The following is a 15,177-nucleotide window of genomic DNA, read 5'->3' as shown; positions in this document are numbered from 1 at the left end:
GTACCTCGTGGATATTACTAGAGTTAAAAGTACTCTGACAGATTTCATTCAACATTTTTCAATGTTTATAAAGTGATTTTCTTTTTCTTTTTCTAAATAAGCCAGAGAGTGAAAAACTGTTATCAGACATCCCTTCAGAAATGTCACAAATTGTTTGAATACCTTGGTATTGATATAGTTCCTGATTTGAAAGATCTGGTCACAGAGAATTACGAGCATGCAATAACTCATGTAACTGAACAGGTGGATATCTCACTTATAGGCCAAATTAACGTTTTAAAGATGAACAAGATGAAATGTATTTATTTATATAACTGACTCTTTTCCAAATTTATTTACAATAAACCCAGGCTCCATCTCCAACTTCCCATGTGATAGAGGAGGGCTCAAGCATTCCACATTATAATGGTAATACTGGTCAGCCCAAATACAAACTAGTAATGCTTTGGTTCTTGAGGAAACTACACATGTCCTGAATACATATAGAAACAATATCAATGCACGGCCTGATTCATATTCATATTCTTCATCTTCAATGGTTATAACTCCTTTGTTAGGAATACTCTCATTGTGTAGCATGAGGTATGAAAATATCTGGGCAAATCCCCACCACTGTCTAACTTCTCCTCAGTATGGGGCAATGATGACTTCACTCCAGGGAAACGTGACATGGGTTTTAAGTTATAGGCTAGCCAAGGAATTAAGAATATCAGGAATATAACTGAAAATGGGGTCATGTCCTTTGATCAGCGCTGGACTAAAAATAATATTTCAAATCATCATTTTTTCAAATAGTTGCAATTAAGGAATTCTATCTTTTTATCTGAATAAAACTCTTAGCTTCAATGTCCTCTAACCACCTTGGAGAAGATTTTTTCTGAACAACTGCCTTGAAAAAGGGTAGCTTTTCAATGCTTTGTAATAAATTAGTAGCAGCCCACAATGACACAACAGTTTAAAAGGGAAGGATGGATAAAAGACCTAAGATGCTGAATGAAATGATTTATGCATAAAAGTTCAATCACAATTAACACACAGCTAAGACTGATGGAATTTTGTAGTAATATTTTATAAATATAATTTGTATGTAATATCCTTTAGGAACATGATCATGTTTGTGAGCTTCACTTATTTGTCAGAATGCTTAGAAATTCTCCTGCACACACACATGCATGACCACACACATACCCATAAACACACACACACATGCACGCACACACACACACAAACTCACACGCATGACAACACACATACCCATAAATACACGCACACACAAACACACACAGACACACAAATTAATAGTAGATTCATGAAGAGTACATATAAAGTATAAACAGAGGGGTAAATAATGCATTAATCCCATATATAGAGTAGACAATTGCATCTCACTAATTGCCTTATTTGCAGTGTATCTCTTTGTTTTCTGCTTTGTGTTAATTCTGTTGTGATTGTATATTACTGTATGTATATTCTTATATTTCATTTTCATTTTTATGTATGCCAATCTTGTATCCTGTGCTGTTCATTCATTTATTTACTTATTTATTTATTCTCATCTCATTTTTCACTGTAGTGGGTGTTGTTTTTGTGTGCTATGATTAATTCTTTTTTCCATTTGGAAAATATTATTTATAAAAGTATAGATACTCCTCGTTATCACATCTTTGTCATAATTATAATTATAATATATATTTTCAGTGCATGTTTTTTGCTATGTTAACTGTGATGTATGCAGCCAATGGCCCTGGCCCTGTCTTCACACTTAAGAAACTGTCAAACTCTCACTGTAACTCACAGCAGAGGTGATTCAAGTGTCCTACTCAACTTCAGTATTTCTGTGACTATACAGTAGTGCTCATGCAGTGCAGTTGTCAAATAATTTGGAAAAGGAAAAATGACATGTGGGTGTGGAAGTGGGGTGTTTCATTATAGCCAATCAGATCACCCGCATTTGTTTCCCTTAATTCCTGTGAATGGAGTCATCAGATGCGCTCAAAAAAGCCCTAACATCCAAAGGATGAAAAATACAAGATCTCTCTGTATTACTGCAAAAACAATGCAGAATTTATTAGCAACTCCCACCTAGGATTGTTACATCATTGACATTTAAGCAAAAACAGTGACACCGTTTTTTTTTTTTTTCCTTGCTTTAGGCTTGTTCCTGTGGGGGTTTAGATCAGGGTTGTCTGTGAAGCGTATTGTGACAATTGTTTCTGAAATGCGCTACATAAATAAAATTTGATTTGATTTGATTTGACATGCTCAAATATATGCAATAGGAAAAAAATATTAATAAATAAATGCCCAGGCAGGGTAGAGAAAACACATTTCAATCATTTCAGTTATTCAGCAACAGGAATTTCAAATGAGGACGGTAGGTTTTCCCAGTGGAAACCTGCAAAGGTCAAAAGACATTGTCTCTACTCGGGTTTTACTGTGTATAGTAATACACAGTATAGTGTAAAATAAATGGTAAATGGGCTGCATTTACATAGCGCTTTTGTCCAAAGCACTTTACAATTGATGCCTCTCATTCACCCATTCACACACACACTCACACACCAACGGTGAATGGCTGCCATGAAAGGTACCTATCAACTCATTGGGAGCAATTAGGGGTTAGGTGTCTCGCTCAGGGACACTCTCCCAGGGCGGGGGATTGAACCGGCAACCCTCCGACTGCCAGACAACCGCGTTTACCTCGCCCCCTAGTAATGTACTAGTAATGAAGGCTTATAAATGCAGTTGTATGCATTTGTAAGCTCATGTGTCTCACTTATTTTGGTAGTGTAAGCCTGCTAGGTAGTGTACCTTAAGACAGGACACTACTAATTGTCAGGCTCGGGGGTTGGACTCAAAAGCAGACCAGGAAGTACGGATGAAAATATAAGGCGATTTATTCAGCAGTTCAGAGGTACAGAATCAGCAAACAGTCTCGTAATCAATTCCAGGCAAGGGTCAAAATCCAAAAAATCCAAAAGGGCAAAAGTACAAAAACGGTAGCAAAAACAGAGTCGGGTAAACAGGCAGAAGTCGTAACCGGTAACATGAATATAGAGACGGCAGGCAAAAATCAAAAAACAGAAAACAGACAGAGTTAAAAACCGTGAATCAGATTACACACAGAAAACCGCTGGAACGGCACTGGTAAACAGAGGCACGATCTGGCAAAGAACACAAAAACTGGCAGGGTATAAGTAACCGAATAAATTAGGGGATAACGAGCCGCAGGTGATGAAAGTGGCTGGGTCTGATTGAATAATGGTCTCAGGAGCCGGGTGTGGCAGAAGAGTAGACCGGAGCTGAAGGCAGAGAGTGGGCGGGACCAAGGAAACACATGGGCACTGAAAACAAAAACAAAACCATGCACTCACAACTCAAAAAAACACACCGACCGACAGAAAAAACAGACAAGAAAGGGGGAGCTCAGGCAGACATCCGGACACTAATAAACTCTATACTGCTTTCTGGTATAAAGAAAGACCAGAATAAAAACAAAAAATTCACAAAGATAACCAAAGACCACTTCGTTCGTGAAAACAACACGTATGTTCAGAAAACATTTTGAAAAACAGTCATAATGTGATGCTGATTACAGCTGGTTTGATAATTAATTGTAATTATTGTAATATAAATGTAATGTAGGTCAATGTTAATTATTTAACTTGGCATAAGGTAAAGTAGAAACAGAGCTGAGTTCTGAAAAACCTTTTTTCTTTATTTTTCTGTCATAGATGTTCAGTGAATGCATGTATTTATTTTAAAAAGACACTTGTTTAGAGATAGGCTCTCTCTCAATATCCATCGGTCTCATGGAATGGCTTGTCTGTCCCCTGTGCCCATTGCTCTTATGGGCACTTTGCTAAAATATTGCCAGAATTATATGGTGGTTTAGATTAATGTTGGTTAAAATGGAAAGAATCTATTAGATCTCACACTTCCAGCAGCCGACTCCAGCCCAATTTTCTTTGACAGGACAAAATTATCTGCTTAGTTTTGCTCAAGTCCAGGTGCATTTTCATGACCATTGCCACCAGAATAGGGCCCACCATGTATTTGGTAGTTTTAATACTTTGATAGACAGCTCTTTGTTGTTAAGTTCTGTCAAAGTGTGTGTGTATGGATTACATATGACTGTTCAGTCCTGGATAAAAAGCTCTAAGATACCAACAGGTTTTAGTGGGAGGTTTATGTAACTTCTGCTCTGCAGTTGTCTGGCTGAGATTTTCATCACGCTGTCCAAGTTTAAGAAATTTAGCTCATGAGTGGGATCCAGTTTAATTATGCAACAGCACAGTTTCCAAGTTCCATGTGTTCATTATGTCACTTTTACAGGAAGTACTGTATCCATCATCGGCTACGCCCATGCAGCACGTGTGCAGTAATCACACGAGAAGGTTGCTACAGTAACTGTGAATTAATCAACAAAAAGACTTTGCAAGGCCGAGTGAATAACCATTCTGCACTCAAGGACAGGTGTGTGCTGGGGGCTTAAGGACACACCTCCTGCTCATCCATCCAACAGGGACCAAGCAGAAATAATATCAATGCAGCTGCGTGCTGTGCTGCAGCCTGAGCTAATCGCTCAGTAGGCATAGCCATTTTCTTCCCGCATATTTGTTTATCAGAGGATCGGCCACGAGTAACGAGAGCAGTCACTGCCCACGCAGCGCAGCCCTAGCGCTGCTCAGACTTTTGGATTTTGTTAACACACGTTAGCAAAAATAAGTTAAATGTGCTATGGCTAGGAGTAGTTGCCGCACAGTCCATTTGCAACTACCAGTGAGAGAAATTCCATCTGATACTACCGGTGAGAGATCAGTGTGAGAATATTAAATTCAGTTGTTTTCAGTAACTCCTATTGTAGGCCCAGAATGGCCAGAAGTTTGCAAACTCTAAATTGAGTTGTTCCAGATTTAGTGGATGTGGCAGGTGTGTGCATATGTGTATTAGCCAATTATTCTTCAAAAGTTTTTCAGCTTTTAATTTGAATATTAAAATATATTTCTGTGTTTTCCCTCCATAGCTTGTAAGCCTGGGTTCTACAAAGCATTTGCCGGGAACATCAAGTGCACCAAGTGCCCCCCTCACAGCCTCAGCCACGAGGAGGGAGCCCCATTCTGCCAGTGTGAAAATGGGTTCTTCAGGGCAGGGAGAGATCCTCCGACCATGGCCTGCACCAGTAAGTTCTGGGTTCGCAAACATTCGTTGCACTTTTCTTGTTTTGTGACTTTGAATGATGGCAAATATGACATTTGTAAATAAAATTGTGATGTCAGCTTGTCCTGCTTCATGCAAACCAAAATGGAAACACTTGGGAAAACAGGGGCAGCAATTATCTGCAAAACAGGCTACCACAGCAGATGTATCTCATCCATGAAATACGGAAATAACATCCTCGCACGCATTGGTTTGTGCATCAAATGCTGCACAGCCATGGCTGACAATAATTATTGCAAGCATGGCTGTATGAGGAGACCTCAGTGAAAGAAGGGTTATTTCTGGGCCCTGTTTGGATTACGTTTTAGTGACCAAGATGGCTCGAATTGCTCATATGTCATGAACAACGTCTTACTTTGTGGCTGCATAGAACTTTGAGGGAAAGATGTAATCACTGAAGATCAGCGGTGGAAGTGGGTGTGCATGCTCAAAGACCGTGATATCACTCCACTGCTTTAAATTTGAAGTGCAAGGCAAAATATGAGAATCAAACCAACTGACAAAAACATTAAGCCAGTGGTGATAGCATCCATTGAATCTAAGCCCTATTAAGCATGTTACTGTTTCCAATATTTTTTAACTGCCTTTGGCTCAAAGTAAAAGATACAGTATATTAATTATCAATAGTGTGAATGAGTGTTAGTGCAAAAGCAAATTTAATGCTTTGTGTAACATATATGTTTGTTATCTTTTACTTGAACAAGCTCATGTATGAGCTCAGGAGTACCATGAGGTTTGGCTGCAACTAGCGTCTGTTAGAATAAGTACATTTTATAACTGTGGACATCCTACATTTTGTATGTAGGCCACCAGAGGACAAAGCAAAAGTGTTACAAAATACATCTTAAACGTATAATCCTAAACTCTTGCCCTCTTCTGAATCCTAATTCAAGGCACAACTATATCTTCACCCCAAGGTTTAAAACCCCCCTTAATCTAAATACAACCCTTAAATCTACCCCTAATCAAACCTATTTTAATGTACCTTCACAACCTCTGTAACAATGTGTCCTTGCACAGCAGTTATAAAGTATTTATAAATTTGCGGGTGTTGCTCTGCCTCCATGGTCTAGGTATATGCTGCAGCTATTTGGGAAGAGAAATGTACCCCCACACTCTGTATGCTCCCTGTGATTTATTGCAAACAACATTTCAACCTACGTGGTCTTCATCAGTTCATCAATAAATCACTGGAAGAATTTCAGTGTATGGTGTGAACAGGAAGAACAGTGTACAGGATGCATTATTTTTTCTTTCCTATATGCTCTGCATTAATGCAGCAGAGTATTTGCAGTAAGTACCTTAGCAAAAGAATACATCGTGTTACAAACCCATTTTCTTACCTGCCCCTGGCCTCTGTGGCTCCAAACATATTTCCTGGGCCAAGTTCCATGTGTTCACTGTAACACTCACCAACCTCAATAAAATAATCAGCCTGCATTCAGAGGATTTGGGTCAAATAAAGTTTTGGAAATTTTCAGGATCAGGAACTGAAACAAGAAACTACAGAACTGTGACTATTGCTTTGTGAATTGTTTTTTTTTTTTTTTTTTTACAGTGGTTTCTTAAACAGAAAGGTGTCTATTTATATACAAAATAATGAGATACGGTATTATGATTTCAGTTAACCAAAGCTTCCTGAACTAGGAATGTTTCGAGTCGAACCATCACATCATTTCGGCTTCTCCATCGTAGGTTAACGATCACGTTGAAACTTGATCTGATTAAATCGAAAAAAGGCAGAGAGAGACGAAACGCTGTGATATTCCACAGGCGTGAATGCGAGAGAAATAAAGCAGCCAGCTGCAGTAGTCTAGAGGATTAAAATCTCTATCTGGGAGTGGAACAGGAGTTGATTGATGGGGTAGATGCTCGGAACATGCAGCACTTTGACGGAATGAAAAGGAGTAAATAGCTTTACATTACATGAAATCTTCACGGAGGCTGCGGTTCTGAAAAGAGGTGCGCAGATGTGGGGGTGGGTTTTTCCCTTTGTTCCAGCCCACAGTTATTCTCGAAGATGAGATATGGGGAGAGTTTTATTTTAGGGACTTGGAGAAGCAACAGATAGTAGCATGGGCATCACAATACTGAGGGAAGGCAACACATCTCTTGTCTATGTTGTACTCATGGAACGACCCTAGTTGGACTGTACTCCAAGTACGGTTCGGTATTATATATGCACACTTTTCATTTTTTACTGCCACTGAATAGGAATTTGGACTGTGTGCTTAGCCCGGAATTAGCATAGCATTGCTAGCTTGTGTCTGTCAACTGGAGTAAGCTGCAGGAAAATAAAATTTCAGCAGGTTTGTCAGTATGTTTGTTAGCTGTTAGCACAGTGTTATTATTAATTCCTTTATACATACTCCAATTTTATACATTTTCCCCTTATAACTTACTTTGCATTATCAGCAACCATGTGACCCAACCACATACTAAAATAATGTCTTAAGAGGATGAGAAGCCCAGCAGCCCCACAGCTGAACGTTCCACAAAGATTTCCAAATAAAGCACTGTTGCCGTGGTATAAAATATAATAATACTAACAAGTAGTCATTGGGAATAATAATAATAATAATAGTAATACTAGTCTTCCTGAACAAATATCACACTCTCAGTCACCTTCGTTTGCTCCCCTAGGACCTCCATCTCCCCCTCGCAATGTGGTCTTCAACATCAACGAGACCTCACTCTACCTGGAGTGGAGTCCTCCCAGCGACACCGGGGGCAGGAAGGACCTCACCTACAACGTCCTGTGCAAGCGGTGCGGGTCGGACCCCCAGCAGTGCGAGCTGTGCAGCGGGGGCCTGCGTTTCGTGCCCCGCCCCCAGGGCCTGACCAACGCCTCCGTCACCGTGCTCGACTTCACCGCCCACGCCAACTACACCTTCGAGATTGAGTCCCTCAATGGCGTGTCCGAGCTCAGCTCCGTCCCGCGGCCTGTGGCGGCCATCACTGTCAGCACCGACCAGGGCGGTGAGTACGCCTCATCTAGAGCCATATCTATCAAGGGAGCTTGAAAAATGAACCCAGGAGCTAAATAGCGCTAACGCTCATTTCCCGTCCTCCGCTATTACGAGATCTTTTTTTATGATCAGACCTGGGCCTAATCATTATTTCAAATAACCCTTTAGACACCAGAAAAATGTGCAATTTATCATGAAATTTAGCACCCGTGTGCTTGTGGATTTTATTTTATCTTATTTTATTTTATTTAACCAGCATCTAAAGAGGTAAAATATTTCAAATGCATATTTGACCCAGGTCTGCTTCCATTTTAAATATTTATGACCAGAATAAAACTAACTCCCAACCGTGTTCTTATTTCACACTTATTCAAGCCTGATTTGAAGCCAGGGGAGGCAATATAGATTAATGGTTAAAGTTAGTGGGAAGAATCCTTAGGAAGGAAGTTATGCAGAGTAACCACAATTCTGTATGTTTGGCTGGCTAAATAGGTAATATATAAAAGGTAAGTAAAGTAAGTTGCAATTGACAAGGGTATATGTATATGAAAAAGTAGAACATGCATTTGAGTTCTGAAAACATTCGTTTTTTTATATTAATATTTAAGTTGTGAAATAGCAATATTGTAATAGTAATAGTAATTATGAAAAACGAGAGCATGCTCCTTGCAATGCACAATCATTATGAGCAATTATTATTGCTGACCAGGATATATTCTGTTTCATTTTATTTGATTGTTTTTTCTCTCTCTTTCATGTACTAAATATGAAAACTATTTAGGCACGAACTCCCGTATTTGTCAAAATAAAAAATAAATAAAAAACAGCCATTCCTGTTTGCTTTTAATACACTAGACAGGCATGAATCCATTTATGCCCAGTGTGATGTGAGTGACTGATAGGTCATTTCCACCTCAGTGTGCTCTGGAATGCAATCACGCTTCAGGCAAATACTGGGCCTGCTACAAGTACTCAGGAGTTGACTCTGTGGAATATCTATTCTAGCCCAAATTAAATGCGGAGGAAATACTGTTTTTACTGGACTGTGTCATGTTTCCCATCTGCTAAATAATTGGTCTGTTTGAAAAAAAAATGGATGGCATCATTATAATGTCTCCATCAGTGTACAGTACATGCTGGTATAAGCTGGTATAATGCACATCTATTGCACTTGGTCAGTAGAAGTCAGGCACAGGTGCTGTATGTCTGACCAAACCGCTTTCTGTGGTTTCATTGTCAGCTATGTAATAGTTTGTGTCTATCTAATTATTTTCCTGAAAACGTCAGTCTAATTTCAAGCTCTAATTAGGTATTCGCATTATTCGCTGCTGTCCTACATTGTCCTATGGGCAAACTGCATGTACGTTACTTTGTACATGCAGCGCGCGCCTGATTCTGAAATCTTAAGCACAAATGGAAATATCTATTAGTGGTTTTCAGATGGGCAGTACAGAAATGACCCTCCATAGTTTAATTTGCTGACAGCAGTTTGTATATTAAGAAGGAGTCTGAGCTATCAAACAGGGGAGAAGGAAACAAAACAGAAGGTTTAAGGGTATGCTGAAGATGCCTAGGCATGGACCAGGGAAGCATGGGAAGAACAAAATAAATGACTACTCATGTGAGTCTCTTTGGGGTTTGTCCAGGCAAAGCACTGATTCTCAGTGCAATGATGTGCTCCCCTGGTCCAGCATTAAATCTCCACTTTTCCAGTGTAGACCGTGGCTATAAGTCCAGCCAAATGATGCATAGTTGGCCTAAGTGTCACCTGGGGAGAGAAGTTTCAGTCCACAAAAAAAGTAAGAGAATATAAAGTTCTTCAATAAAAAAAAATCTATAAAAAAGTTTTAAGGTTAACATTTAGTCATAAGTGATGAGAAAAACATAGTGAATGATTTATTGACAATCTGATGCAATTAGCATTAACTATCAATTTTAGCTATTGTGATGGCAGAGGTAGCCTCATGTGATTTATTGAACTGCGCATTTTGTATTTAGCAGTCCAATGTGGTGTGTGAGAATGCTGTCATCTCAAAACAAAGCTGTATGCTTCCAATTGCAGACAGAATATTAATATCCACACCCCAAAATAGATTCAATTCACTGTGGTGTGAGCACACACTGTCAGGAGCCTGGTAAGGTAGAATTATTAACAGAGGGGTAACTCACTATATTGTAAATCTTGTCAGTTTCCATGAGTGAGAGAAAGAGTCTTGGGAAATCACCATCTGGTTTACGGTGCGGCCATTTCACCTGAGCACGCTCCTGTCTTCATCATGCTGATGTTAAACTATACAGCTACACCTTGGTGGAAGAACGAACAGGCAGGTCGATAGTAATCATTGTAAAATTGGGAATTGGAAACTTTTACTTGTATCTCAGAATCTCCCGTGGAACATAGATCAACCAATACACAACAGTCCTACAGATGAAGGGTATATTATTGTATTCTGCTTGGACTTTTTGGCACAGGTGTTTTTAGGAGAACTGATTGCTGAAGCTCACAGGAATCTTTATTTTAGGCAAGATTTCTTCCGGAACATTCAGATAAATATTTTGTGTGACCTCACTTTTATATTTCATACTTAATGCAGTGCTTTGTTTGCACTGTCATAATTTATGTATGGCTTTATGCCTGTACATAATAATCTTTTTTTTTGATTGACTAAGAGGAAATTAAGTGTTATGAATGTTAAATGTTAAGGTAATTACAAGCCATCGGTGTGAGCAGTTCTGATAAATACTCTTGATTTATGTGCAAATAGGCAAAAGGAAAGAACACAATCAATCAATATTTTCATGACAGTTTTTAATATATTTCTCCAATATCAGACACAATAAAATGGACGTTTATTCACAATCCTTAAATTGCAGTACATTTACGCATTGTGTATCTTCATCTTGGCCCTTAGAACAGCACTTCAAGGAGAAAAGCACAGAGAAATAATCAAACCAGCTGTTTACTGTATGATTAAAAAAAATATGTGTGCCTGGGAATGGATAAAAGTTTACCTGTCAAAGCGTAATGTAGATATAGCTCTCTTATGTTGTATCTACAGCTGTTTAAAAATAATCGCTGTTGGTTCTTACTAGATATCCTCTGAACCAGGGAAGTTGGTCAAGCTCGTCATATAAGCTATTGCCTCCTCAATAATGAAAGAAAAAGAACATTTTTAAAAACAAAAGTGGAGAGAAATCAAACTACCACAATTGCGCAATGTGTCAGCGATGGATTTTAGACTGCAGCATCAATGGGAAAGGGCCAGTTTAGGAGGGTTGTAATCTTTTCATGAAGGAATCTTAGTGAATTGTGTCATTACATGAAACCTTCTGTATTATGGTATTCCAGAATAAGGACTTTTATCGAATCATATTTCTCACCCCAAATGCAATGCATCTTACATTATCATGCTGTGAATTTCTTTATTTGCTTGAGCAGCTGAATAATTTTGTTCAACCAAAGGCACTAAGTCACCAAAGACACTATGATGTGCAGACCTCTTTAAACCAACTACAGTTCTTAGTCATGAGAAAAGTAGTTGGTACTTATGTTCAATAATTTCAGGGCGGCAGTGTAGTATAATGGCTAAGGAGTTGGTCTTGTAACCTAAAGGTCACAGGTTCGATTCCCCGGTAGAACACTGGGGAATGGATGCATAAATGGATACAATGTAATGTAATTTGAATTAAAGCAACTACAATTATGTACTGCCAATGCATAATTGTGTATATTAATGGCCAATTAGTTAACCCAGCAATTTGAAAAAAAGGTGTGTTTTTTAACATTAAAAATGATGTTCCATTTGTAAAAAGGTTAATTATTGTTAAAGAAAAAGCCATGCCATACTTAAACTTACTGCTTTTTACACATGCTAATCTGTGAACATATTTTTCATGAAAGGGACATTATTTTAAGCATGACAGTGACCAAATAGTACATAAATGATGTCATTGAAGGGCTTTGGTAAAATGCCCTGTGTAATTTTCATTTGAAAAGCTACAGACATTAAATCATATAATTTTTTCCTGAGTTTTTATTTTCTAAATGTTTTGTAAATAAAACATGTTACAGGAGTCAGAAATTTCAGTCCTGGAGGGCCAGGATTGGCCCTAAAATGGCTGCCAATTGAAAGGAAGATTAAGCTCTCTGCCATATCGGAACTTTATTTTGATTTTGCTACCCTTTTACCCCTACCAATGAAAATGCATAGATATATTTAATTATTGCACTTTGAGGCTGTGATTCTAATGCCCTGGCTTATGATGTAGTTATTTATCAGAAGATGAATCGGTCTCAGTAGTGACCACAGCTTTGGCCAGGCTGCCTACAGTCATTACCATGCAATGCTCTAACTAACTGTGACAGATTGGCCACAGAGTTAATTACCAGCCAGGGAAAATTACAATGATGCTGATTGGGACAGGCGTTGTAAACCATTTTAAATGCTCCAAGAACTAACTTCCTGCCAAACCCTGAATAATGAAATACTAATAATAGCAAAGTTAACAAATTGCCCTTTTTGGAATAGTAGCACCTTCCAGTGATATCTGCTTTTTGATTAATTTCTGTTCCAGCTGGAAAACATAGATTTACATAGAGAAGTTGTCGTGTCCTCGTTTTGACTTTAAAAACTGTTTTGGAAAGGGTTCGCCAAACTTCTCGCCTTAAAACATTTACAGTTAATGACAATATTAGTGAATTCGATGAACGTTGCCTGGAAAACTAACAGATTTCAGTTGTCATGGTTACTACTTCCAGAAGGCGTTGTACTGTAGGCTCAGATCCATTTATCTTAGAACTTTGTTTTTTATTTGAGTACTAATTAAGTAGACATAAATGGCCTCCTGTTTCTATTGTTTGTCGAAATGCATGTTTGCTTTTTTAACATATTCTTATTCTCCATTGCATCTAAAACTTGGAATAACAAACAGCCCACGCTGTTCTAGCTGTGGTCGGCAGCCCCATGGGAAGCCCACACATAGCTGACTGCCTGGAACAATCGCATTGGTTATTTGGAAGCCTGCCACTCGTTCGCTCTGGGGCGAGCTACTTTAAGTGCATTAAGATTAAACAACTGCTTTGACAAATTTAGTTGATGTCAAAAACTTTTGCCTTTGCACAGAATTTGCTTTTCATAATTGCATACTGAGGTGTAAACACTGAAAAGTGCTATTTAAATTTTCTTTGCAAGCAGATTTCTTTTGGAGCTGCAGATAAGATGGAAAGAACAATTGCAGCGCGACGCACAGACACTACATCCATATTCATTTGAAGTACAAAGTGACTGCATTTCCCCTATCTGAAGATACAGTGTGTATGATCTTGTAGAATTAGGAACTACAAAAGGCCCATCTGTCTAAGAGTTGTAGAGCTCAGTTAAAGGGACACAGGCTATGCACAGGAATATGATACTACAGCATCAGTACTGTTCTCCCACATCTGTGAACAGTACCAATGCTGTTCACCCACAGAAGTGAAACTTTATCGCTGAACGTTGACATTAGTATGTATATTGCAACATAACAGCTGTATTCACATTTAAATGGTAATGACAGAGTATGTCCCATTATATCTCTGTCATTTTCAGTCATTTTTAAACACAGCCCCCACAATTCCAACTAGAGTGGGATTTCTGAATGGTGTAAGGTTTGGGATGTTTGCTGGAATAGAATAGAATAGTAATGTTTCCATTGGAATAGAATCACATATTTTCAATGCATGTTTTTATTAAAATTATGATTTTTGTTGGTAAGTTGTCGTTTAAGCGGGAAAATCCTCAGGGCTGGGCACTTGACAAACAAATAACCACAGGATTTTCAGTAAAAAAAAGTATACGTTTTTTTTTTTTTTTTAACTAAAAACAAAAACTGTCTTCAGGTGTGCCAGTGATAAAACATTTTTGGCAATATTAGGCAAATGGGCATTTTGCATTCTTTTCATTGCTTAGGGGTGGCCTGGTATTAAGCCTGGGTTTTTCCAGTATCCTTGCATCCACACGTGGCCGTCTAGCTTCCTTGTGCTGATAGGACCTGTCATTAACTTCACCAAGCAACCAAACAACCGAAGCCTCTGAGTTACCCTGGCACTTACCCTGCCCCCAAGTTCCATATATCATCACAGCAGATTCTGATAGGTGAATGGCACGCTGTACTGTTTATTCGGTATGTTGTAATGTGCACAACTTGCCTGCAATTCGCTAGTACACAGGGACGTCTCTGATTGGTCTAGAAACATGATAGTAGGCTCAGTTTAGCAGTTTAAATGCTCACAAAAATGTATTGCTTTTCTGATGCTTCTTTGCTCGTCTTTGGTGACCTTTCAGATCAAAGATAGTATTATCGGCAAGACAGTTTTCCTAGTTAAGCTGAAAACGTGTTCTTTTTATGACTGAATCCATTATATTCAGATGAACTTTGATGTGATGTGAAAGAGAATGTATTTTCAAGTTAAAAACTCTGTTCAGGAACTGCTGTCATTATCCATTTTAACAGCAACTAAAATAGACATTTTTAAATTCACATTACTTTGCACTTATGCCCTATACACATTTAGATTTATTAGAGGCATTGGGGGCGTCCCTTTAGATGGATAAGAGCTTATTTCATTTAATGAGGTGAGATTAGAAAGCTGTCAGTAAATGTTACAATCAGGGCATGCAGGGCCACATAGGATGAGGCATTAAATGCAAGTAAACATACAGTTTGTGTGTGACTTAATCTGATTTTCACAAAGTGAGATGCATTTTGGATTATGGGTAATGACAGAAAGGGCTCCACACACAATGACTGTAGGCCAGCTGTCTGCCCGGATTTTAATTACTGTATGACTTCACAAGGGACAGCTGTATCTATGAAAGTGACCTCACAGGGGTCGAATGTAACCTGCCGGTGACCAACCTGCAACCTCAGAGGGACCAAATACAGCTGTACAGCGGCCGGCCTACAACCTCACAGGGTCCGAATGTAACCTTACTGTGACCTTACAGGA

General features: G+C 38.7%; 1 protein-coding gene across 1 annotated transcript in view; it reads left to right on the top strand.

Moving 5' to 3' along the window:
* Positions 1–15,177, top strand: part of LOC118224250 (ephrin type-A receptor 6-like) — a 174,690-nt gene that overhangs the window by 103,764 nt on the left and 55,749 nt on the right. Inside the window, exons 4-5 of the mRNA XM_035411571.1 lie at positions 5,027–5,182; positions 7,864–8,199. Coding sequence (XP_035267462.1) covers positions 5,027–5,182; positions 7,864–8,199 — 492 coding nt within the window. The remainder of the gene's footprint in view (positions 1–5,026; positions 5,183–7,863; positions 8,200–15,177) is intronic.

Source organism: Anguilla anguilla, chromosome 3, assembly GCF_013347855.1.
Source record: "Anguilla anguilla isolate fAngAng1 chromosome 3, fAngAng1.pri, whole genome shotgun sequence".
Classification (NCBI taxonomy): domain Eukaryota; kingdom Metazoa; phylum Chordata; class Actinopteri; order Anguilliformes; family Anguillidae; genus Anguilla; species Anguilla anguilla.
The sequence above is the reverse complement of the archived record's forward strand: the minus strand, read 5'-3'. Positions and strand labels throughout refer to the sequence as shown.